At 43.1% G+C, this 27,031-nt stretch overlaps 1 protein-coding gene across 7 annotated transcripts in view; it reads left to right on the top strand.

Moving 5' to 3' along the window:
* Positions 1-27,031, top strand: part of CSMD2 (CUB and Sushi multiple domains 2) — a 649,640-nt gene that overhangs the window by 583,034 nt on the left and 39,575 nt on the right. For 5 of the 7 annotated variants that reach the window (XM_021939191.2, XM_021939203.2, XM_031666818.1 and 2 more), the window contains 7 exons: positions 627-815; positions 5,445-5,630; positions 6,414-6,608; positions 8,599-8,772; positions 10,370-10,543; positions 19,332-19,505; positions 20,876-21,064. In XM_021939191.2, coding sequence (XP_021794883.2) covers positions 627-815; positions 5,445-5,630; positions 6,414-6,608; positions 8,599-8,772; positions 10,370-10,543; positions 19,332-19,505; positions 20,876-21,064 — 1,281 coding nt within the window. Of the gene's footprint in view, positions 1-626; positions 816-5,444; positions 5,631-6,413; positions 6,609-8,598; positions 8,773-10,369; positions 10,544-19,331; positions 19,506-20,875; positions 21,852-27,031 lie in introns of those variants that run through there. The other 2 variants (XM_031666825.1, XM_031666823.1) reach the window with 2 other exon arrangements.

The following is a 27,031-nucleotide window of genomic DNA, read 5'->3' as shown; positions in this document are numbered from 1 at the left end:
TTCCCCCACACAACACGAAGAAGGACAATGACCATTTATTGAGCATTGAACAGTGAGTGCCCCATGCTGTGCTGGGGGCTTTATGTACACAGTCTATATTTACAGTTTAAACTGACCAAAAGTCTGTGAGGTAGGTATTACCAGTCCCAATTTACAGGTGAGGAAATTAGAGCCGAAGTGATTTGTCCCACGTTACAGAAACTGGTCAGACCAGAAATGGGACTGGGGCCCAGGCCTGACTAAGGTCAAAGTCCACACCCCTGCAGTCGCAGCTTTCTGGAACCAACCCCACTGGGTTCTACTTTCTAAGTCTGTTTGGAAGCTGAAGGGATTTGAGAGCCTGAACTTAGCCATACAACCAGATCTACCTTTGGACCGCAAAAGGGACCCAGTGCTTCATGAAGCTGTTTTTTTGTTTTGTTCTGTTTTTTTAATTTTGTTTCGGCTTTACCAACCTGACTGGGTGTTTTTCAATATCCACCATTCAGACCTTCCTCAGTAGCAGAGGATGTGGCAGTGGCAAAGACAAGGGGATGGGGAAGAAGAAAGGGAAAGGGGGCCTGCATGAAAGACGATGTCTGTCTTCCTGCTGGTACCAGTTCCCTGAACCTCATCTTGTTGTTCAGCCCCTTACTGCAGCCTGCCCAGGGCTCCACTCCATGGCTTCATCCTGGGCCAGACCAGCACCCAGCCCGGGGGCTCCATCCACTTTGGCTGCAACGCCGGCTACCGCCTGGTGGGACACAGCATGGCCATCTGTACCCGGCACCCCCAGGGCTACCACCTGTGGAGCGAAGCCATCCCTCTCTGTCAAGGTGAGAAGCAGGTAGAAAGCGGGTCACAAGGTAGCTCAGATCCAACTCACATCTTGGGTTTGTCCCAGGACTAGTCATTTCCAAATGTGGGTTTCCTCTTTGATAATTATTTCATTCTTTCCACTAGCATTTACTGAAGATCTGTAGTGCACAGCAATCTCAGTGTTTTGAGATCCATGGGGGAGATGCGTATGTGAGCACATCAATGCAAAGTGGCAGAGGAAGGAAGTGTTGTGTCAGGAGCATAATCAGTGTTGTGGGAGCCCAGAGGATCTGCTTTCTCCTGGCCAGCTGGGGAGGGCTCCCAGCAGAGGGGATGCTTGGACTCGGGCTCCTAGAGCAAGTGGTTGATCAAACACTTGAAATGTGTCAGTCAGTTTGCATGCATTACCTTTTATGATTTATGAGTTTTTTCCTTTAAAGTAATATACATTTAAACTAAAAATCTGAAGAAGAAAAAAAAACGGTAGATAATGCAAAAGAAAAAAGTGAAAATGAATGATAAACCTGAGATCACCACTGTTAACATTTCAGCACATTTCCTTTTGTCTTTTATGTATTGATTATAAAAATAGGATCATCCATGTACAAAGCTCTTACAGATTTTGTTTCCCATAATGCTGCGCAACCATTGAAAATCATGGTGAGGAAGTATATTTAACTATATACTACTTTTTGAGATGGAATCTTGCTCTGTCGCCCAGGCTGGAGTCCAGTGGCATGATCTCAGCTCACTGCAATCTCTGCATCCCATGTTCAAGCAATTCTCCTGTTTCAGCCTCCCGAGTAGCTGGGATTACAAGCACCCGCCACCATACCTGGCTAATTTTTGTATATTTAGTAGAGACGGGGTTTCACTATATTGATCAGGCTGGTCTCAAACTCCTGACCTCAGGTGATCCACCCGCCTCGGCCTCCCAGAGTGCGGTGATTACAGGCGTGAGCCACCGCGCCTGGCCTCTATTGTTAACATTGTACTTCCTCATCATTATTTTCAATAGTTGCACAGCATTATGAGAAAACTGTCATTCATTTAAGTATCATTCTGTTGTTGGTCATTTGGATTTCTATATTCTTTGTGACTATAAACTTAGAATTCCATCTTTATGAATATTACATATTTCCTTAAAGCAAATTCCCAGAAATGAGATTGTTGCATCATTGTGTATGCAATTGACAGCTGTCGATACTGACTGCTGTATCGCAGCAGAAAATTTGTTTTCTGAAAATTTGTCCTCATGTATAGCAGCATGTAAGAGCTGTCTTTTCTCCCACGGTCTCAATGTTATGCACTGCATTTAAAAAAAGAAGAAAACATTGCCAACTACATAGATGAAAACAGGAAATCGCGTTGCTACTTGATTTTTCCTTTGGTTCCCAGTAGTGGTGAAGTACTTTTTAATGACATCTCTCATCTCTAATCCTCACAACCTTCTCGCCTGTGCCTGTGTTTCCTCAAATAACAAAAACAATGTGCTATTAATAATCTACTCCTAAGCAAAGGTCACAGTGAACTGGCTGTCCACAAATGGCAAATGGCATTTGGCTTTGGTCTCTGCATCTCTGACTGAATTAACACGGACAAGTCTTTTTTCCAGAGCACCAGTTGGAACCTACCAAGTCTCTCATTTCTGTTACCTTACATCACCACCCAAAATTAGGCCTCCCCCAGGCTTCAGCTGACCCATCCCCATACTACTGTGCATGTCTTCTCCTGACTCCACCCCGTGCCTCCCACTGACGCCCTTCCTCTGAGCCTCCCACTGCGTTCTCTGGAATCCTAGTTCCATGGCCAGCAAGCATACATGCTCTGTCCCTACCCAGCTGGCTGTCTTCACTTCCTCCCTCCATGGAGACCATGGCTGTCCTCTGAGAGCACGTATACTGTGGCCCTTTCAAGTGGAGTGTTAATCCGCCTCCACCCACCTCCTACTTCCTTCAGAATTCTGCGCCAGGAAGGGCCTGGCATTCTTCCACTTCTCTACTGCTGCTTCCAACCCATGATTTTTTCCACTCCTCCTTTAGAGACTCTATGCCTCCTAATGCCTTCTCTCTCCTTCTCCAGCCCATTCTCTCACTCCGTGTCTCTCTCCCTCAGAGATCTCATTCCACCACAAGCCTCAAATACTTTGTGATTATATCCCCTCCCCTCCTACTCACAGGAAGTGTCCCTCTTACCACCGGGTTTGGGGGACTGCATTTTGGCATGGAGATCATGAGACACAGGCTTTTAGTATCTCAGGCTGGAGTATTATCTTCTGTCCCCTTAGTTATCTACAAGAGCAAGGCCAAGCCAGGGCCCGTGAGAAGTGGCTGCTGCCCACTTCCTTCACTGCCCTCCCTGGGTTGACTCTCCATACAAGACACCAGTAGAGATCCAAGTATTTCTTCCCAAAGGATTCAAGGAAGCTGGGCAGGTAGTTGATGAGATATGACAGCTTGGCTAACCTAGTTCCACTGAAGGAGCTCACAGCCTTTCTGTTTAGTCATTAAGAGTGTCATGTTTAAACACTCTCTCATTTCTCATTCCTTCTGTGTTCCTGATCCTCTTCTTCTGGAGAGTCCCACGCCTAGACCCTTCTTCTATCTTGGTATTCCAACTTTTCTCCCTCTGAACAGTCTACTCTCCCCCATTCATAATGGAGCCCCAGCCTGATGCCTCCTATTGGTTCTGGAAATTCTTATAGCATCAAGCATCTTGTTAGGCAATCTCAATGGGACTCTGCCCAAGCTTATTCTGGCTCTGAACAAAAAAGTTCTGAGCTCTAGACTAGTTGTCAGAGGGGATAGTGGATGGAGGCAGTAGTGGGTACTTTGGTAGATCAATCTTTCCATCTGTAATACCCCCTGAGCTATCAAAGGGCAAGGATGATTTATAAGTATTACTTTCTTTCAAAGACCAAACAGTCTACTCTTGCCTAAGTAATTCCTATTCCTCCTATAAACATAATGTCGACCCTACTCCTTATAAAATAATAACCCTGGCCATGTTGCTGCAGACATTTCTCCCCTGAGTTGTCCCTTTGAGATTCCTTTTCTTTGTATTCGTGAGTTAGTTCTGTCATTTTTTATATCCCATATCTTGTCCTTTCTTGGTTTTCACCCTCTTTTTCATGGGGTATATATATCCTTAAGTAAATTCTTAAGAAAGGGTTCATGAGGGGTACACTTTCTGAGACTTTACACGTCTGAAAGTGTCTATCTTTTTGCCTTCACACATGCTTGGTCAGTTGACTAGGTAAAATTCTAGTTTACAAATCATTTTCTTCAGAAGTTTAAAGCTTTGTTCCATTATCTTTGAACACTCAGTGTTGTTGATGGGAAGTCTTATGCCAGTTTGATTCTCATTCCTTCACAGTTATGTCTTTTTTTCCCCTCTTTCTAGGAACTTGGAGGAATGCCTGTGTGTCTCTGGACTTCTTAGATACACAAAATTCCATGATGGTGAATCTATGAGTGATTCTTTTTGCATTCCTTTGGCTCCCTTTCCATCTGAAGACTTGTGTCTCTCTTCAGCTCTGAGAAATTTTCATCTATGATAATTCCGTCCCTTCCACTTTTTGTGATCTCTCTTTTTGGAGCTCTGAACAGTTGGATGCTGGACCTCCTATATTGAGGATTGATCTTCTGTGTTTTCAGTCCTTTTATCTCATTTTTGGTCTCTTTTTTTAATATATTCTGAGAAATTTACTTTTAATCTCCAATCCTTTAATGCTTATTTGGGCAATCACATTTTTCATTTCAAAGAACTTTTCCTTGTTTTTTGTTTTGTTTTGTTTTGTTCTGTTTTTTCCTTCAGAGCACACTGATTTTATTTTATGAGTACCACATGTCACCTTGACTTTATCAGGATACTACTGATCAAAAGTTTAAAGATTATATATCTTCCATTTCCTGAATTAACTCTGTTTCCTAAGGGGACGTTTATTTTAAACCTTATCTTGGTTTGTCTTGTTCACACTGCTGATTTTCTTCATATATATGATCCTTGATTGTATTTTAAAAGTAAGGGCCAGGTTGATTTTTTCAGATATGAAATGTGGATTACCTTTGTTGTTTTTATATACAGATATCTTGGTCCACTAAGTCTCTCCTATCAATGAGAAGTTGAGTTGAGTATGTGGCAGACCTGAGTAGGCAATGGGACAGCCTTTAGGCCAAAAGACCATAAATCCTATAATTAAAAGAGCTTTCCTCGGGGATGCCAACTCCCACCATAGCAGTCCTAATTCATTCTAAGAGAGTTCCCCTTCAGTGGAAAAGAAAATTCTCTCTTTTGTTTGGAGAGTAAATACTTGAATGTCTCTACACCATGTTTGTGGGAACAGATGGCGGAGAACTGGTTTCACCCTGAGGCTCCCTCCCATATATTTTGAGCTACAGCTTCTTTGCACTTCTATCTTTATTCCTTTCTTCCAAACAAATGAACAAAACAACAACAACAACAACAAAAAAACCACTCCTCTGATGATGATCCTCCCATTTTCTTTTTTATTATGAGACTTTACCTTTTTATTAGTTTTTACTACAGTTTTATTGGGACCTTGAGAGGGGAGGAAGGACAAAAATAGTTTTTTAGAATACCATCTTAAACCAGAAATGCTCATGACATTGTTTTCCTTTTGCTAGCTCTTTCCTGTGGGCTTCCTGAGGCCCCCAAGAATGGACTGGTGTTTGGCAAGGAGTACACAGTGGGAACCAAAGCCGTGTACAGCTGCAGTGAAGGCTACCACCTCCAGACAGGCGCTGAGGCCGCTGCAGAGTGTCTGGACACAGGCCTATGGAGCAACCACAATGTCCCCCCACAGTGTATCCGTGAGTCCTTGGGCAATGGAGGCGGGTGTAAGGAAGGGCTAGATGGGCAGCTGGAAAGATTCCTACAAGGAGCAAGCTAAAAGGACAATAATGAGGAAAAAGAAAAAAAAAAAAAAAACATGGACATGGAGGCTGGGGGATTTCAGAAGAGGAGGCAGTTGCTGAAACTGCTCTCAGCATTGATGACCATTGTGCCCTAAGATGTTTCCACAAACCACCATGGAACTTAGGAATGGCCTGGTCCACTCCCTTTTAGATGGAAAACCTGTCAGAAAGTTTGCATGAGTGTCCCTTGATTCCAAAGCTCTAAAACAACAACTTTTAGGCCAGATCACAAAATGGTAACCTCCTCAGCTATGTCTGGTCCAAAGACAGAGGTTTTTGTTTTGTTTGGTTTTTTGGCCTACACAGTGCTTTATAACAGATTTTGAATTACTCCACGATCTTTTAAAATCAAGAAATTTTCATTAAAATCCAGATTTCTGTCTTCTCTTGAAAAATGAAAATCTAACCAAATGTAACTCGAACATTCAATAATCAACTGTGACTGAGTACTATTTCTGTTTTTTAATTTTTAATTTTTTGGCAGAACTGTACTTCCCAGTTAGCCACATCCCCCACTCAACCCACTCTGTTCATTTACCAAACCTGCCTGAGAACTGAAGATTCCTGGATTCTTCATTATTGCATTAAGGTCTCCAAGTCCCTTGATCTGGGGTCTTGCAAGGTCTTCCACAATTAATCAAGTAATTAATCCTCCTTTGTGTTCCTCATTTCCCCCAGCTGTGACCTGTCCTGATGTCAGTAGCATCAGCGTGGAGCATGGCCGATGGAGGCTTATCTTTGAGACACAGTATCAGTTCCAGGCCCAGCTGATGCTCATCTGTGACCCTGGCTACTACTATACTGGCCAAAGGGTCATCCGCTGTCAGGCCAATGGCAAATGGAGTCTCGGGGACTCTACGCCCACCTGCCGAAGTAAGCCCAGGAAGGGAGGGTGGGCAAGTTTGGCAGAGTCCCTCCTACCTAAGCTGTCTCATGCATGGGGTGAACTGGGGTGGGGGAAAAGGGGATATCACCAGGGATTGCAGTGTACTGCTTTTTAGACTCTCATCTAGTAGAATCAGGAGCTGGGAAAATGCTTACTCCTTTACTCCTTTATGGAAGTATTTCTTAGCATCTTCTCATCTTATCAAAAGCTGCCTTTCTCCAGATGAGCATCCACTAATTCATTTCTTTAATATTCATTAGGCTCTTACTATATGCCAGACACTGTAGAGGTATGAAGATAAAAGGTTTTGGTTTCTGCCACATGGACTTTATACTCTACCGGAGAGGCAGATACATAAAGAAGCAATGATAATGTGGTGTGATAAGACCTCAAATGGGAGTGTATGTAGGAGGAATGAGGGTAGCACAGGGGACTGGTCACCTAAACCTGCCTGCCTTCTCCATTGTCAGTTGTTTTTCTTTGGTTCTTTAATACAGTTTCAAAGGTCAGAATCTATGGGAAGACACTCTGAGACAGGCTTATTAGGGGGTGCTCTTGAGAACACCACCTACAGAAGGGGAAAGAAAGGAAGGAAGGAAGCAGGACTGGGCAGAAGGAGAATTGAGCTCTGATGCAGTATTCGTGAAAGCCTCAGCTCACCTCCCAGGGAGCTCTGCAGCTGGGATGACCCCTCAGAATTGTCACAAGTTGGAGCAAGGGAACTGTTATACTGCCACACTGACCAGCCACTGGATGCAGGCTGGCCTAGGAAAGGGACATGACCTTCCTAGGTGGGTGGACTCTTCAACCACAGCAATCTTAAAAGGGCTGCCAGACAAAGGTTGTTTGCCAGCAGCTGGAGAAATAAGTCCCTCAGTCCTAAAAGGGGCTCTGAGTGGCTCACCGCAGCATGCACTACAACAGGGACATGCTCATAATATTTATGTGACCAATGCGGATGTCATAGAGGAAGCAAGTGATTATAAAGAGGTAGAAGGAAGTGGTCAGTGAGAAGTGGGAGTTTGAGACTGGGAGGGAGGAGGAATGGTATCTTCCAATGCCTGTGATCCAGGTTGGGCATAGATCCCAGCATTTGAGAGGCTGAAGTGGGTGGATCACTTGAGGTCAGGAGTTTGAGACCAGCCTGACTGGCATGGTGAAACCCTATCTCTACTAAAAAAAAAAAAAAAAAAAATTAGCCAGCATGGTGGTGCCCACCTGTAATGCCAGCTACTTGGGAGACTGAGGCAAAAGAATTGTTTGAACCTAGGAGGCAGAGGTTGCAGGGAGCCGAGACTGTGCCACTGCACTCCAGCCTGGACTACAGTACAAGGCTCCGTCTCAAAAAAAAAAAAAAAAAAAGCTAATGTCTGTGATTCAAGACACTGTTGTCTTTACACACTGTGGTGCAGACCGCACAGTGGGATGTAACCACATGTGTGGCAGAGTAGTCCCAAGCGTTTGACAGCCTCACTACAATGCAGCCACTCACATTTCAGTGCAGCCTTGGCGATTAGGCCTCACCTCATACCTCAGCTAGAGGCTCTCAGCAGTGCTCTGTTGACAAAGAGTGTGAGGCTGCTGCTGGGCTCAGAAAAGAAGGGCAAGGAAATTGGTTAGCAATGTCTGCCCAGGGCACTAAGGAGCATACCACAGAATCGCCATCTCTTCCTAACCTAATCTCAGCCACCTGAGGAGGATTAAAAAAATACACAGGCCAGGGCCCTGTCTCCAAAGCTGGTGAGTCAGGCACCTGCAGTGGAGCCAGGTATTTTAAACAACCTTCGGGGGCTTCTGGAGACACCTCCAGTTGAGGTGCCACATCACACAAGTCAGCATCACAACCCATATTCTGGTCAGAAATTCCAGCAGAGTAAGGTTGAACAGGTCTTATTTTTGTCACGGTTTTTGCTAAGCAGAAGCAGCCATGTCCCTCCTCTTGGGGCTGGCTTACTGAGCATCTTGTGATCCTTTTAGTCATCTCCTGTGGAGAGCTCCCGGTTCCCCCCAATGGCCACCGCATCGGAACACTGTCTGTCTACGGGGCAACAGCCATCTTCTCCTGCAATTCCGGATACACGCTGGTGGGCTCCAGGGTGCGTGAGTGCATGGCCAATGGGCTCTGGAGTGGCTCTGAAGTCCGCTGCCTTGGTAAGTGGCCTCTCCAGGCCTATCCTGCCCAGTTTTTCTCCACGAGATAGATTAGATCTTTCCAAAGCTGGGATCCAGTCTTTGAACAGTATGATTTCACCTACTGACATAAAATGCTTAATGCAAACACCAACTATTGGGCATTAGGCATGACTAAAACCCTGGAATAGCTTATCCCGGGCCACCCAAAAGAATGAGAAGAACTTCAGATCTAAAGAGACAAGCCTTTGAGGGGTTCTCATTCTGGTTAGAAAGGCAATTCCTTCCTATTGGCCTTTGAATAATGAGTAAAGCCTTAGTCTCCATTTTTTGAAAACTTGTAGACATATTCCTGTAACACACCTAAAATACCTTTTATATTATCTATTAGCAAATTTTACACACAACATATAGATCTATACATATATACTAAGCAAATGACAGAAACATAAAACAACCTGGTTTCCAAAGGACAAAGTTATCATTTCCTCTGTGGCTAATCCACTCCATGGTTCTATGGTTCTGTCTCCTCTCACGCCTTTCTTGGACCCCTAGAGTCTAACAGAGGGCCCCAGCCACATAAACCTAATAGGATAGATTGGATGGTCTGTCCTGGGGTGAACGGTGCGGTCTTGCCCCTGTCCCAGGCCCATTAAGGACACAGTCACAGGTTATTTCCACAGAGAGCCAAAGGAAGCTGGCGGAAATGCCAGGAACATACTCTACCCAAATCCCATATAATAAAAAGAATTCATCTAGGTGCTACTCAAGGAGAAGGAAAGAAGATGAATTTAGCCAAACCATCTGTTTTTACATAGTTGTTTCAACACAGCCGGGTTTTGATTGCCTTAATGTAGACAATGGTGCCCTCCATGCAGCAGATGCTCAGTGAAAAACAAGATGCCCAGGCTGGGTGTGGTGGCTCATGCCTTTAATCCCAGCACTTTGGAAGGCCAAGGCGGGTAGATCACTTGAGGCCAGGAGTTTGAGACCATCCTGGCCATCATGGTGAAACCCCATTTCTACTAAAAATACAAAAACTGCTAGGTGTGGTGATGCATGCCTGTAGTCCCAGCTACTTGGGAGGCTAAGGCAGGAGAATCCCTTGAACCTAGAAGGTGGAGGTTGCAGTGAGCCAAGATCGAGCCACTGCACTCTAGCCTAGGAGACAGAGTAAGACCCTGTCTCAAAAAGAAAAAAAAAAAAAGATGCTCTTGAGTTTGGGTTTTTGGAGGGGGTTGTTTGTTTTTTACAGAAGGCTTTTTTGTATCTGGTTAGTAAGAAAAAGAGGGGGATGATCCTGGGGGCAGGGAGGTAACAGTGATCATTTTGCACACACCTGTGTAGACACAGAAACTGAAGCTCAGAAGTGAGTGGCCATTTGGGATACAACCTTGGGATTTGGGGTGTCAAGTCCTCAACACTATTTTTGTCATGTCGAGGGTTCCTGAAGTCACCCCTAGATTGCTACTCTCAGGGAGAGGTGGGAAAAGTGAGGAGTTATGGGATAGTTGGTCCTTTTCCCCACCCTCCCTGTCTCTCGCCACCCAGACCAAGCTCCACTCCGTTTTCTATAAGCTCCTCTTTGATGTACTCTCTTCCCCATCCCTCATCAAAGCTGGACACTGTGGGACTCCTGAGCCCATCGTCAACGGACACATCAATGGGGAGAACTACAGCTACCGGGGCAGTGTGGTGTACCAGTGCAATGCTGGCTTCCGCCTGATCGGCATGTCTGTGCGCATCTGCCAGCAGGATCATCACTGGTCGGGCAAGACCCCTTTCTGTGTGCGTAAGTATGTCATCCACTCTCCCTAGTCACGGGGCTCAGATTCAAAATGGACTTTCTCCCTCTCTCTTAATTAGATTAGCTAGAGGGTTTTTTATATATATTATTATATATATATATAAAATTGCTAATTTTTTTTTCAAAACTGAAATCATTGCTGATTTAATGTTTTCCATTCTCTGCGTGATTAATCACTGTTTTCACCTTTATTATTTCCTTCCTTGTGATTTCTTTTGGTTTTACATTTTTGTTCATTTTCTAGCTTTTGAGTGGAAATTTAATTCATTTAGTTTCATTCTTTCATTTCTATTGAGTTTTATTGCTATAAGTGCTTAAGACTATGACATTTTCTCTCATCACTGCTTTAATTGTATCCTATAGAGTCTAATAATAAATGTTTATTATTTATTAGAAATTCTGTAATTTTGGTATTGATTTCTCCTTTTACATAGAAAATTTTTAATAGAAGGATTTGTTACTAGGTGGAAGGCCCTTTTTGTTTTCATTATGTTATTCATTTCTAATTTTATGGCATTGTATATAATATTTCTACTTCACAGAATTTACTGAAGCTTTCTTTGTGAAAGCTTACTAACTTAATAGTTGGTCAATTGTTATGAATGTCCCATGTGCACTTGAGAAGAAAGGATATTAGGATGTCATGTTTTATTTATATATTCATGAGATATATCTGATTGATTATGTTGTCTATGTCCCCTACATTCTTACTTTTCACCCACTCAATCTGTTTTATTCTGAGAGATGTGCTTAAAGTTTTCTATTATTAGTGTGTTTCTATTTTTCCTTGCACTTCCTGTAGTTTCTGTCCTATAAAGATGGTTGCTGTGTTATTTGGTGCATAGATACCCATAACTAATATCTCCATTGCACATTGTAGTTTTTAGCCTTTAAAGATGACTTTTTTTGTCACTTTTAATATTTGTTAGCTTGAATTGTACTTTGCTTGATATTAGGCTTACAACCCCTGCTTTAATTCTTTTGCCTGATACACTTTTGACCATTTATTTTAGCCTTCTGATTCTCTTAGGTGTGATTCTTGTATGCAGCATAAATTGCCTTATGAGCTAACTTAACCATCTTTTTCTTTTAGTTGGTTAGTTAAACTCATTCACATATATTAATATGACTGACATGTTTGGTCTTAATTTTGCCATTTCCCATTTCCCCCACTTCTCCACCCCTGGTAACCACCATTCTACTCTCTGTTTCTACGTATTTGACTTTTGGAATTATAATATTAGTTTAATTCTACTTTTCTTGCAGGTTATTTGGTGATTTTTTGAGGTTCCTGATTATTTTTCCCTACATCCTAAAGTCTAATATTTTTACTAGGACATGCTTCAGAGTTAATTATTCCAAGACAATTTCCCCAGATATTCTGTGGGTCTTTGAATATATAGATTCAGGTCTTTCTTTATTTCCAAAGACTTTTCTTGGATTACGGTTTTAAACACTGGTATTGCTTTGTTTCCCACTATTTTTCTTTCTTCTTCATCAGCTCTGATTATGTGTATGTTGAATCTTCTTTGCCTATCTTCTCTCTCAGCCTCTCTCTCATTATTTTCACCTCTTTATCTCATTTTAATTCCCTTGGTTTTTGCCTGACTTTCTTCAGTAACTCTTATTAAATTATCGTTTGAGAATATTCTTTCTTGGACCTCTTATAATTTAGTCTTCATTTTCCAGATGGTTTTGTCTTTTTCTTCTATCTCTTTAAAGCATATCATCAGTTATCTTTTATTTTCTTCCACCTTTTGTCCATTTGTGCTTGTTAGTTTTTGATTTTCTGATTTTCATGGTGTTTTTTAAAATATCTCCAGATGCTTTTTTGAGAATATTAGTTCAGTTTAGAATGCTGCTACAGTTTTCTTATGCTTCACATATTTTGTTATTGGTGAGGAGGTTTTCATCAGATGAAATGCTTGAATTCTTTCCTATTTGTTTCTTAAAGTAGCTTCCTATACATTTAGGTTGATGTTTTCTATTCATTTTATGGCTTTAATGTGGTTTAGTAGTACCCTCTTCTGTCAGTGTTACAAAGTCTTCCTCTCTGATCATTTTTACTTCTTTATCTCGTTTTGATTCTCTTGGATATTTGCCTTTTGTTTGTTTGTTTGTTTTAATATAAGGCTTTGTGTGTGGTAAGGAAGAGGTTGTGTGTCCTTCATTTTTGTTTGAGTGTTTTTCTTTTGTCTTGCAGAACCCCAGGTTTTCCCATCATTGCTTCTTATTCCCTTTATCACTCAGAGGATATCACTTTCTTTTCTTCCAGAAGCAATGGGGGAGAATCACACACACTTTTATGTCCCTTTTCTGTGGTTATACATTGACATACAAAGATTTGTTTTCTATATATTCATACATAAGATGGATTTTCTCCTTCTGGAGGTGATTTTAGATCAGTGTTAAGCCCTTCACCTGCTCCTCTCTTCTCTTTCTCATCCAGTCTTGCTCTCCACAAAAGCTTGCAACAGAACCATGAGAAGTAACTCTACCTGGGCTTAGCGTGTATTTCTCTACTTACATATAATTTAAAGTTTGTAGCACTCTCTGGCTTCTAGTTAGGCTGCAGGCCTGGGTTTTCTATTATTTGTTCTTCTGGTTAATCTGCATTTTTTTGATTTAGGCAACCATTGTTATGCTCAGCTCCCTGGAAGTAATTTGGAAAATTCTTCACTTTTTGAATTTCCCTAAAGTGAGCCCTTATGTAAAGCGCAAGTTTTCCTTCTTAATTTTTGTAAGGCAGGTTTTTAATTTTAATTTTTCTTCTTTTGGCTTTTTATATATGGGATAGGGCCATAAAATAATGAGAACTTCTCAAAAAACAGTGCATGAAATTAGTCTTAATAACTTCTTAAGGTTTACAGAAAGCAAGACCCAAGCCAGATATGGTAGCTTGTGCTTGTGGTCCCAGCTATTCAGGAGGCTGAGGTTGGAGGATCAGTTGAGCCCAGGAATTTGAAACAAGCCTGGGCAACATAATGAGACCCCATCTCAAAAATAATAAAAAAATAGGCCAGGCGCGGTGGCTTACGCCTGTAATCCCAGTACTTTGGGAGACCAAGGTGGGCAGATCACAAGGTCAGAGATTGAGACCATCCTGGCTAACATGGTGAAACCCCATCTCTATTAAAAAAAAAAAAAATACAGAAAAATTAGCTGCGTGTGGTGGTAGACACCTGTAGTCCCAGCTACTTGGGAGGCTGAGGCAGCAGAATGGCATGAACCCAGGAGGCGGAACTTGCAGTGAGCCGAGATAGCGCCACTGCACTCCAGCCTGGGCGACAGAGCAAGACTCCCATCTCAAAAATAAATAAATAAATAAAATAAAAAATAAAGATTCATCTATAATTCATCTATATTCAGTCACTCTTTCAGATGTGTCTAAATAAAACATATTTAGTTTCACCCAGAAGAAGAACATGCAGATGCCCTCAGCAAATTGGTGCACAATGTATACAGAGAGATTTAGGTAATAAATAATAGACTGTCGGGGTCTGGATGGAGAATGTCTGCCTGGCCTAAAGACATTGAATGTTAGATTGGACCATACTCAAAGGCAGTGAGTGAAGTAGTTAGGCACTCAGGTGTGGACCCAGATCGCCTGGGTTTACATCTCAGCTCTACCACCGGCTCTCCTGTGGCTATGTAACGCTAGGTAGGTCGGTGTACCTCACTAGGTCTCAGTCTTGTCACCTGTAAAAAGCAGGCACCTCAAAGACTACTGGGAGCATTAAATAAATTAATACACATAAGATGGTTAGACCAGTGCCTGATCCAGATGTTAAGCAGCAGTTGCTGCTGCTGCTGCTGCTGTTGTTGTGTGATGATGATGATGATGATGATGATGATGATGATGATAGTGGTGGTAGTAATGCATGCTGCCACCATCACATCACAAAATCCAGGATCTCTTGCACTAAGCCCCATTCTCTCTTGGAGCACAGAGGTTTGGGAATTATCTGGAGGAGGAAAGCAAGAATAAAAGAACAAATATTTGTAAGTGTTTATTCTGCGCTAGGCACTGTGTTAGCTGCCAGTACCTATAAAGTCAAGGTTTCCAATGTCAACCAGACTCTCAAAACTTTCCAGCTGTTCTCTTCATTTCCTCAGTCAGCTCCCTTGTCCTTTCTCCACACAGCTGTTTCACAATTCTGCCTCCTTTCTGAAGACTTATGTTCCATCCCCGCTACCTACATTCTTAGCAAATAACTAAGTTAAATAGTTAAGATGGCCTGGAACCAGAGATGCTGGGTTCAAAACTCAGATGAGCCATTTAGAAACTGTGACCCTTGAACAAATCTCTTGAGTCCTCTGAAATTCTGTTTTCTGTGGGTATAATGGTGGTGCCTACCTCATAGGGTTGTGAGGATTAAGTGAGACAGTGACTGCAAGCCCCAACAATTGTTAGCTAATCATATAATATCACTTTCTATTCTGCAGAGATGATAGAAGCCATCAGACAATAGATTCTCCTACTTTCAGCTTCCCCACCCACACATCTACTGTGTGTGTACATCCATCCTTGCCCCTTCTCTCCCACCTCAGTAGAAGAATCTCTCTCCCAGCCCACAGCTAATCCTTCCACCAGTCTCTGGATCTGCTTCCCTCCTGCCCTCCTTAGTGAACTTAGTCTATTCCTTTTTTTTTTTTTTTTTTTTTTTTTTTTGAGGTGGAGTCTTGCTCTGGAGTGCAGTGGTGTGATCTCGGCTCACTGCAACCACCGCATCCCGGGTTCACGCCATTTTCCTGTCTCAGCCTCCTGCGTAGCTGGAACTACAGGTGCCCACTACAACGCCCAGCTAATTTTTTGTATTTTTAGTAGAGACGGGGTTTCACCGTGTTAGCCAGGATAGTCTCGATCTCCTGACCTCGTGATCTATCTGCCTCAGCCTCCCAAAGTGCTGGGATTACAGGCGTGAGCCACTGCGCCCAGCCAAGCTTAATCTATTCTTAATCCTCTCCTGTGTTACCATGGACCTTCCCTTTCTGTTTCCCTCAGCTTCTAAGACCATATTCAATAACGATTTTCTTAGCATCTACTACATGCCAGACCCTGTGTTAGGTGTTGAGGATTAATATGAACTGAATGTGTCATACATCATCTCTGCCCTTAAGAAACTAAGTCGAATTGTCCCGAAATGTGCTCAAAAGCCTATTAAGTGCTCAAGCCTCATCAGGACCTCTACTTTCCTCCTAATGATGCCTTATTCTTCTGCCCATGGCAGCCTGTATTAGTTCAGGGTCCTCCAGAGAAACAAAACCAATAGGAGGTGTGTCTAGAGAGAGAGTGCGACTTATTTTAAGGAATTAACTCACACAGTTGTGGAGGCTGGAAAGTCCAAAATCACCAGCATAGGCTGGGAGGCTGGAGACCCAGGAAAGAATCACAGTTCAAGTCTGAAGGCAGGCTGCTAATCGAATTCCCTCTTCTTCCAGGGATGGCAGGCTGCCTTTTCTCTTGAGTCCTTCAACTGCTTGGATGAGGCCCACCCACATTATGGAGGTCCTCATAATCTATTTCACTCAAAGCCTCCTAATTGAAATGTTATCTCCTCTAAAACATGCCTTCACAGAAACATCTAGAATAATGTGAACTAACATTTGGCCATGTGTCTAGGTGTCACAGCCTAACCAAGCTGACACATGAAATTAACCATCACATGGCCATGCTGCTTGAGAGAGTTGCCTACGCTAATTGCCTCCACCTCTCCCCTCTCATTAGCAGCAAAGGCCACTTCTCTGCTCTATCCAGAAAGAAACTCCATCCCAGTCAACAGGACCTCTGGTCCTATGCCATGTTCTAGAATGCTCAGAGCCTCTGCTACCCAAGAGCTGCAGAGCAAGAATCTGAGAAGTGCCAGCCAAAACTTTCAAGCAGCGAGAAAGCCTGGGACCTAAAGAGAACATGAAGAACTTATACAGGGGCACCAGAGATGGCACCTGGTGGCAGCAGCTTCTTCTCCTGCTTATCCTGGTCCAGGGCCTGTGGCTGGGAATATGTGGGAAGCAGTGGGTAAGAGCCTGAACCAGGCAGAGGACACTTGCAAGTCACCAATGGTCCTATTGATGAATCCGATGGACACTTTTTCATCTTTATCTTATTTGATCTATCAGGGATATCTGACCATTCTTGAGGCTCTTGGCTCTATGACACTGCTGCCTCCTGTAGAGCTTTTTGCTTTACTACTTTTTTGATCACTCCTCAGTTTCCTGTAGGTTTTTTCTTTAACATCTGCCCTTCAAAAAGTGGTATTCCCAAAGGGTTTAATCCTCAATGCTCTTCTCTCTCTTTATATGAGTTATTTCTACCTTCAGGGAAGGGGCATCACGACCTTTTCCAAATCTGGTGAAAGTAATGGACCCTCTCCCGAGTTGGCTGCAAACATCCAGTGCCTTGCATATAATTTCAGGGGTTCACAGATGCTGCGATGCTTATCCCTGCTCTCCCACAACCTTCTTGACCTGGCAAAGCCCTACTCACCCCTGAGATCCAGATCAGACCTCATGCCACTCCCTGTGGGACCCTCTTTGACCCACTTTCTCCCCAAAGGAGGGTAAAAGACACTCCTCTACACTGGGCTCTATCTCAGCACCAGCCCACTGGGTTTAATAGCCACTTCCCTGCCTGCCTGCCTGCAAGTCTGTGAAATGAGCTTCCTGAGGTCAGAGAACATTTCATGTTCTTCTTTGTATATTCCACTCCATAGCAGAGTACCTAGCTCATAAAAGGCACTCAGCAGACATTTGATTACAAATAATTATGTGAATTGAATCTATTTTCAAAGCAACCGTGTGAAATGCATATCAAAATTCTTACTTTGCAGCTATAGAAACCAAGCCTCAAAGTGAATTATCCTTAGACCCAAAGTCAGGAAGGGGCAGAGCTGAGCTGGAAATCCTGGTCTGCTGGCCTTCATAGCTCATTCTCATCTCACCACGCCAGGCTGCTGTGAACCCATGTGGTCCACTAACAGCATGTCCCCTGCTCTTCCTGGCTCCCTCCACTGGAGTCAGGGTTGCTACTACTGAGATTGACAAAAGAGAACTAGCCCGGAAAACACCAGATCTGGCCACAGCAAAGACTGGGTGCTTCCTCATCTTACACCCCCATCACCATTATCACCATTTGGGCCTTAGGTGGGATCCTCATGGATTTAAGTATTGGGCAAAGAGAACATCCCTTATGGTTCCTCATCTTCCCACAAATTAAAACCCAGAACAAAGCGAGAGGCCTGGCAAAAGCATCAGACGGGAGTTCAACCCCATGAGACCAGGGTGCCAGGCAGGGACAAAATGGATCTAAGGGCTAAGGATCAAAGCAGAAACCCAGGCATCCATCAATCCATGCACTTACTCATTTGCTGAATCACTCAGCAGATATTGATCACGCTCCTGCTGAATGTCAGGCACTGGTACATACACCAAGGGTGTAGGAATAAGCAGAACAAAGTCCCTGACCTCAAGGAGTTTGCATTCAGCTGAAGGGTGATAAGCAATAAACGAATACAGAAGTGCTATGGTGCATTGGTTGGTGACAGTGCTATGGAGAGAGGTTGAGCAGAGCAAGTACCTGGAAGTACTGGCCATGCTGGCCCACTGGGGACTAAGGGAAGGCCTCACTGACATGGTTAATTTGAGGAGAGACCTGAGAAGAGGAGGGCAGGAGTTAAGGGATATCTGCAGGAACAATGTCCTAGGCAGAGAAGAAAGCAAGTGCAAAGGCCCTGGGGCAGGAACTTGCTTTGTATATTCATGAAACCTCCAAGAGGCCAGTGCAGCCGAGTGGAGTGAACTGTACCACTGGGAGGAAGGGGGAATCTGAGGGATACGGGGATAAGCGTGGTGACCTGCAAATACCACATCCCTCTTCTCTTCCCTGCTCATGTCTGAGCAAAATGTTAAATAAAACAGAGTGGTAGGTGGAGGCCCAAATATTACCTCTCTTACTAATAAAGGCTAAGTTGGAAAATGGAGCTTAATGTGAGAGTCATATGGAGGCTGCTATATGAACCCAGAATGAGATGGATTCATCCCCCCACAGAGGTAACACTGTAGTGGGGCGTGCAGCCCTGCAATGTTGGGGATAACCTGCCTCCTCAACAGCTGAGAGCAGCCGAGAACATTGCTCCCTGCAGATAACTAGGTCCCTAGAAGAAGAAGGGATGCTGAGTCAAACATACCAGCTCATTCTTCCCAAGTTGCACAGATCAAAGTGCACTAACTGAACTTCCTTCCCATGGAAGGAATGGGAGGTAGTGGGTTCTCTCCAAACAGCAGCTCTGTTTCCCCAGTTTACCTGGGCCATTGGTCTAACAGGGTGACTGAACTCTACACCAGGCTTGGTTAGCATTCACTCTGGTTCTACAAGGTTGCCTCAGGAATGAGGATGGGCCTAAATCAGCTGACGGTTGGCCATCAGTATACTCAGCAATTAAGAATGGATCTGGGGGGCCGAGGGCATCAGAGGCAAGGAAAATAAGATAGCACTGACCACTCAGACCACAGAGAACCACAGTAGGCCTAACACGCTATGGGAAGTCATAGAATGATTGATCTCAAGTTGTCCAAGCTACAGGCATATCTTCAAGGAAGACAGAATGTTCCCCTGACAATTTCAGTTTATAAAGGTTTTACAGCAAAAGAGAGTGAAGTTAGACTTAGGGCTGAACTTCACTGATGTGCGTAAGAGATGCCAGGTGAAAGGTGGATAAATTTTGAGGGGTGTGGAATAGTAGGAGGGCTTACCTATCTTCTGTTTTGGTTGCAGCAATTACCTGTGGACACCCAGGCAACCCTGTCAACGGCATCACTCAGGGAAACCAGTTTAACCTCAATGATGTGGTCAAGTTTGTTTGCAACCCTGGGTATATGGCTGAAGGGGCTGCTCGGTCCCAATGCCTGGCAAGCGGGCAATGGAGTGACATGCTGCCCACCTGCAGAAGTGAGTCACCCTTTCTCTCCCACTCCACTCCCCACCATCTCTGCCATATGTGGTTCTGTAGCTCAGAAAAAGAAGCCAGTGAATTCATTCTGGCATCATGCTGACCCAGAGAGGGAAGATGGAGCAGAGAAGGGTCATAAATGAGGACTTTCTCAACCCTTAGATAGAGCCACATAAAATTTCATCGTCATGGGTTATACAAGGAAAGCAAAACTTCGTTTTATCTTTCAGGTCTTCTTCTGTACATTTCATTGAACAAATAATGTATCATTATCATATAAAGCCCCATTATTTTTAACAGAGGTTTATTTTTCTCACATAAACAGGAAATCTAGAAGTACTATTATTTCTATGCTGCTCCATGAGATCGGGAGCAATATCTTGGTCTTTCCTTGTGGTTGCAAAATGGCTGCTGTGGCTCCCTTGGAACCACACTTAAGAGATCCCCATTCTTGATGAAAAAGCAGAGGGTTAAATCAGAGAGCCTAAGAGTTGAGATAAAGGGGGTGAGGGCTGGGGGAAAATACACAGAGAGGAAGCCAAAGACTCAAAAAGCAGACAGAATAGAGAATGTCCTGGCTCCATTTGGAGTATTTAGGAAATAGCTTCTAACATTTTTAGAGGCTTTTGACAGCAGTGAAGCCTCAGAGAGGTTCATCAAGAGTAAAAATCCTTAAAGGCTTATCAAAGATTTTTTTAAAATACCTTCCTGCCCACTTCATATGATGAGTTTGAGACTCAGGTAAGATAATGGATTTGAAGATGTTTGGAAAGAAAAATATAGTCATGGGTTATGAATAATATTGTCATTATTCTAAAATCTTATCCTGATTTTGAGTTAAACTGCTTTGGAAACACTTTTAAGATTTTAAAGTCAAATATATCCCCCAGGATATTAATGTGTCCCTGAAATACTCATAAAAGTGATTAAAACCATTTTCAAAAGAGCCCAACCCTGTTCAAGTCAGTTGAAATGCATCAGTTTTACAATTGACAAGCTTTGCTGTGGGAGGCACATTGTGCTAGGATCAGACACATGCAGACTAGACATTCATGCCCTCAAGGGACTCATGTGTTCAAACAAGTCACAGCACAGGCTGGTAAAGTCAGCAATAGCGATTCGTGCAAGGGAGTACCAGAAAGGGAGTAATCAGTCTGGAAAGAAGTGGGAAGGGTTCTCTAAGGAGGTGATGTCTAGCTGGACATGGAAGGATGACTCTTCTGACCAGGTAACCAAGCTGAGGGGAAAAGGCCACCAGCCTCAGGACCAGCTCAACCTTCAGAAAGGGTCTGCTTCATTGCCTAGTTTTGCTCTAAATATTTTGCTGTACTGGGAATCCATGCCTGTTTGGACTTCTGTTCAATTGCAGTCATCAACTGTACAGACCCTGGACACCAAGAAAACAGTGTTCGTCAGGTCCACGCCAGCGGCCCACACAGGTTCAGCTTTGGCACCACTGTGTCTTACCAGTGCAACCACGGCTTCTACGTCCTGGGCACCCCAGTGCTCAGCTGCCAGGGAGATGGCACATGGGACCGTCCCCGCCCCCAGTGTCTCTGTAAGTAGATGTCACCTGCTCAAAATGACTGATGGGGTGGCCCATGTCAAAGAGCAGTCCTCCCCTCTGTGCATGTGCGTGTGTGTGTGTGTGTGTGCGTGCACATGTATGTGTTGCCTTACGGTGACAGTCACTCTGGCTGCTCCTGGGATTTCAGATTCCTTCTTGAGCCCCTGTTGGGTGACTTGCCATACCAATTTTTGTGTTCTCACTTTCCTAGCTAGAGGCCTGGTCCCTTTCGTGTCTAGAGTTACCACCCTCTTCAGCTTACAGAGTTCCCTTTTCTCAGAACTGGCTGCCTAGTGGGACACCATCTCCCAGCTTTACCCCTTCCTTGCCCTTACAGAAAGACAGCACATGACCCCCTTCCCTTTAAAGGACTGAAGCAGAAAGGCCCCAGACTCTGGAGGCAGACCAACTTGGACTGGAATTCCGGCTTTGCTACTGAACAAGTAGTATGGTTTGCGGAAAAGTTCACTAACCTCTCAGAACCTCAGTTTCTTCATCTATAAAAATGATACCAGTACTTATTCCATAGGGTTATTAGAGGATTAAAGAAAATCTATGAAAAGTGCCAGGATAGTGTCTGGTACATAGTAGCTACTCTATAAACAATGACCACATTAATTATTGTTAGGAAAAGATATGAGGACATGTTTTTTAAAGAGGTTGGGGAGGTGCTCAGAATCCTGATGTATTAGTCTGTTCTCCCACTGCTATAAAGAACTGCCCAAGACTGGGTAATTTATAAGGGAAAGAGGTTTAATTGACTCACAGTTCCACAGGCTGGGGAGGCCCCAGGAAACTTACAATCACGGTGGCAGGAGAAGCAAACATGTCCTTCTTCACATGGTGGCAGGAGAGAAAAGAATGGGCAAAGTTGGGGAAAAGCCCCTTATAAAACCATCAGATCTTGTGAGAACTCACTCACTATCATGAGAACATCATGAAGGTAACTGCCCCCATGATTCAGTTACCTCCCACCGGGTCTCTCCCACAACACGAGGAGATTATGGGAACTATAATTCAAGATGTGGTTTGGGTGGGGACACAGCCAAACCATATCACCTGACATCTGGTCCCTGGCCTTACACATCCTTATGAGAAGACAACCCCTTGGTTTCCTGCTCTCCCCTCTGGTTCCTAAAGCTGAATCCACACAGATTTCTCTCTCCCCCATCTTCCAAGAAGCAGAGAAGTGAAGATGCACTCAAGAGGGAGTAATGGATATGCAATTAAGGCCATTCAGCAGTCCACCTACCTTTGGCAGATTATATACATTTTGTAGGCCCTCCAGTCTGGGCAACTGCACTTTTTGTGCCCTCATGCCTGTAGGTCTAACAGGAGCCTGGTATAGCTACTCACTGCTTGTAGTTTCCTTGCTTGAGAACTCTGGCCTGGCCATCCAATCCCATTTATGACCAGCAAATTGTTTGGGGTCAGAAATGGACACCATCCATGTACAGTGATGCCAGCTGAGATTAAGAGCACCTAGTGGGCTCAAATTGTTTTTTCTTCTGGTAAAATGCAGCTTTTATCATAATAAAGTGACCATATCCATATTAACTTTTTGTCCCAATGCTTGTTTTATCTGAAGTTAATTCAGTCACATATTCAGGCTCCTCTTCTAACTCTGTTTCTCTGCTGCTCTAATTCTAGTTCTCTTGATGCTGCTTCAGGGGAGGAGTGAGCTCCTCCACTGAAGTCTTGAACCCATCAATGTCATGCATGAGGGTTGGAATCAGCTTACTTCAAACTCCTTTTAATGTTGCTGTTGATATAACTAATAGGTATATATATTAGTATACAGGCATACATTGGGGATATTGCAGGTTCAGTCCCAGACCACTGCAATAAAGCAAATATCACAATAAAATGAGTCACACAAATTTTTTAGTTTTCCAGTATAGTCTAAGTGTGCAATTGCATCATGTCAAAAATATATGCATACCTTAATGAAAAATACTTTATTGCTAAAAAGTACTAACAATCATCTGAGCCCTCAGCAAGTCATATTCTTTGTTGGTGGAGGACTTTGCCTCGATGTTGATGACTGCTGACTGATCAGGATGGTGAAGACTGGTGTGGCTGTGGCAATTTCTTGAAATAAGACAACAGTGAGGTCTACCACATGGACTGACTCTTCCTTTCATGAAAGGTTTCTCTGTAGCATATGCCGCTGTTCGATAGAATTTTATCTACACAGTATAACGCCTTTCAAAATTGCAGTCAGTCTTCTCAAATCCTGCTGCCACTTTATCAACTAACTTCATGTGAAGTTCTAAATCCTTTGTTGTTGTTTCAGCAATGTTCACGGCATTTTCACCAAAAATAGTTTTCTGATTCTTCTTAGGAAACCACTTTCTTTGCTCATCCGCAAGAAGCAGCTTCTCATCTGTTTGAGTTTGATCATGAGATTTCAGTAATTCAGTCACACCTTCAGGCTCCACTTCTAATTCTAGTTCTCATGCTACTTTTACCACATCTGCAGTGACCTCCTCCACTGAAGTCTTGAACCCCTGCAAGTCATGTGTGAGGGTTGGAATCAGCTTTTTCCAAACTTCTGTTAATGTTGATATTTGGACCTCCTCCCATGAATCACAAATCTTCTTAATGGCATCTAGAATGGTTAATCCTTTCCAGAAAGTTTTCAATATACTTGGCCCAGATCTATCAGAGGAATATACTATCCATGGAAGTTATAGCCTTATGAAATGTGTTTCTTACATAATAAGACTTGAAAGTCAAAATTATTTCTTGATCCATGGGCTGCAGAATGGATGTTGTGTTAGCAAGCATGAAAACAACATTCAATTCCTGTACATCTCCAGTTCTGATGTACAGGAGCTCTCCATCAGAGCTCTTGGGTGACCAGGTGCATTGTCAATGAACAGTATCATTTTGAAAGGAATCTCTTTTTTCTGAGCAGTAGGTCTCAACAGGGGGCTTAAAATGTTCAGTAACCCATGCTATAAACAGATGTGCTGTCATCTAGGCTTTGTTGTTCCATTTATAGAGCACAAGCAGAGTAGATTTAGAATAATTCTTAAGGGCCCTAGGATTTTCAGAATGGTAAATAAGCATTGGCTTCCACTTAAAATCACCAGTCGCAGTCATCCCTAACAAGAGAGTCATTCAGTCTTTTGAAACTTTGAAGCCAGGCATTGACTTCTCTCTAGCTATGAAAGTCCTGGATGGCATCTTCTTCAAACAGAAGGCTGTCAGTGGCTCACGCTTGTAATACCAGCACTTTGGGAGGCTGAGGCGGATAGATCATGAGATCAGGAGATTCAGACCATCCCGGCCAACATGGTGAAACCCTGTCTCTACTAAAATACAAAAAAATTAGCCAGGCATGGTGGCGTGCACCTGTAGTCCCAGCTACTTGGGAGGCTGAGGCAGGGAAATTGCTTGAACCCAGGAGGCAGAGGAGGTTTCAGTGAGCCGAGATGGTGCCACTGCACTCCAGCCTGGTGACAGAGCAAGACTCTGTCTCAAAAAAAAAAAAAAAAAAGGCTATTTTTTCTACCTTTAAAATCTGTTGTTTAGTGTAGCCACCTTCATCAATTAACTTAGCTAGATCTTCTGTGTAACTTACTATAGCTGCCACATCAGCACTTGCTGCTTCACCTTGCACTTTTATGTTATAGAAATGGCCTCTTTCCTTAAACCTCATCAGCCAGCCTCTGCTTGCTTTGCACTTTTCTTCTGCAGATTCCTCAACTCTCTCAGCCTTCATAGAATTGAAGAGGGTTAGGGCCTTGCTCTGGATTAGGCTTTGGCTTAAGGTAATGTTGTGGCTGGTTTGATCTGCTGTCCAGATCTACCTACCTTCTATGGTAGGTGGATGCCAAGGACAACGCTAAACATCCTACAATGCACAGGACAGCCCCCTACAATAAAGACTTACTCAAACTTTCTCCATATCAGCCATAAGGCTGTTTCATTTTCTTATTCATGTATTCACAGGAGCAGCCCTTCTAATTTCCTTCAGGAACTTTTCCTTTGCATTCACAATTTGGCTAATGGTTTGGCTCAAGAGGCTTAGCTTTAGGGCTGTCTCGGCTTTCGACATGCCTTCCTCACTAAGCTTTTAATCATTCCTAGCTTTTGATTTAAAGTGAGAGACGCAACTCTTCATTTCATTTGAACACTTATAGGACATCATAGGGCTATTAATTGGCCTAATTTTGATATTGATGGGTCTCAGGGAATAGGGGCACTCAAGGAGAGGGAGATAGACAAGGAATGGCCAGTCGGTGTAGCAGTCAGAACACACAACATTTGTCAATGAAGTTCTCCTTTTTATGTGTGCATGGTTCATGGCGCCCCAAAACAATTGCAATAGTGACATCAAAGATCACTGATCACAGATCACCATAACAGATGTAACAATAATGAAAACCTTTGAAATATGGTGAGAATTACCAAAAGGTGATGCAGAGACATGAAGTGAGCATGTATTATTGGAAAAATGGTGCTGTTAGGCTTGCTCAACACAGGGTTACCAAAAACCTTTCATTTGTAATAAACACAACATCTGTAAAGCACACTAAAGCAAGGCACAATAAAACTAGGTGTACCTGGCCAGGCGCAGTGGCTCACACCTGTAATCGCAGCACTTTGGGAGGCCGAGGCAGGCGGATCACGGGGTCAGGAGATCGAGACCATCCTGGTGAACACGGTGAAACCCCGTCTCTACTAAAAATACAAAAAATTAGCCGGGCGTGGTGGTGGGCGCCTGTAGTCCCAGCTTCTCGGGAGGCTGAGGCAGGAGAATGGCGTGAACCTGGGAGGTGGAGCTTGCAGTGAGCGGAGATTGCGCCACTGCACTCCAGCCTGGGAGACAGAGGGAGACTCCATCTCAAAAAACAAAAAACAAAAAAAACTAGGTGTACCTGTAACTTATAACTGGCTTCCTTCTTTTAGTATTGGCATGATTTTTAAATCATTTTATTTTTAACTGCTCTCCATGTAAAAAGCAGGTAATTGTGATTTTTAAATCCTATCTGACAATCTTTTCTTTCAGGTGGAAGATTTAATCCATTTGCATTTTTTCTTTCATTTTCTTAGTGAAATATAATTCACACACCATAAATTCATTCTTTTCATGTGTACAATTCAGTGATTTTAGTGTATTCACAAGGTTGTACAAGCATCATCACTGTCTAATTCTAGAACACTTTTCATCATTCCCAAGCAGCCCTTAAAAGTCACTCCCTATTGCCCACCCCCACCCCAGCTCCTGGCAACCTCTAATGTACTTTTCTGTCTCAATTTACCTATTCTGAACATTTCATATAAATGGAATTATACGTGTGTCTTTTGTGTCTGGCTACTTCCACTTAACATAAAATTTTCAAAGTTCACCCATGTTTTAGCATACATCGATACTTTATTCCTTTTGGCCAAATACTGTTTCATGATATAAATATACCATATCTTGTGTATCCGTTCAACAATTGATAGATGAACTGGGACTATTGTGAACATTTCCACTTTGGGACTATTATGTTTCCATTTTTTAGCTATTATGAATTATGCTGCTTTGAACATTTGTGTATAAGTTTTTGTGTGAACACGTATTGTCAATTCTCTTGGGCATATACCTCGGAGGGAAATTGCCAAGTCATGTAGGAATTCTATGTTTAACTTTTTGAGGAACTGCCTAACTGTTTTCTAAAGTGGTTGCACCATTTTCCATTTCTACCAGCAGTGTGTGAGGATTACAATTTCTCCATATTCTTTCCTATGCTTGTTATTGTTCACCATTTTTATTATAACCGTCCTAGTGGATGTGAAGTGCTATCTCATTGTAGTTTACATTTGCATTTCTCTAATGACAAATGGTATTAAGCATCTTTTATGTGTTTACTATGTAACAGATCATAGTGACTTAATGCAACAGCCATTTTCTTGCTTATGATTGGCAATTCTGGCAGGATTTAGTGGAGATAGCTCATCTCT

This window comes from Papio anubis, chromosome 1 (assembly GCF_008728515.1).
Source record: "Papio anubis isolate 15944 chromosome 1, Panubis1.0, whole genome shotgun sequence".
NCBI classification, from domain to species: Eukaryota; Metazoa; Chordata; class Mammalia; order Primates; family Cercopithecidae; genus Papio; species Papio anubis.
The sequence above is the reverse complement of the archived record's forward strand: the minus strand, read 5'-3'. Positions and strand labels throughout refer to the sequence as shown.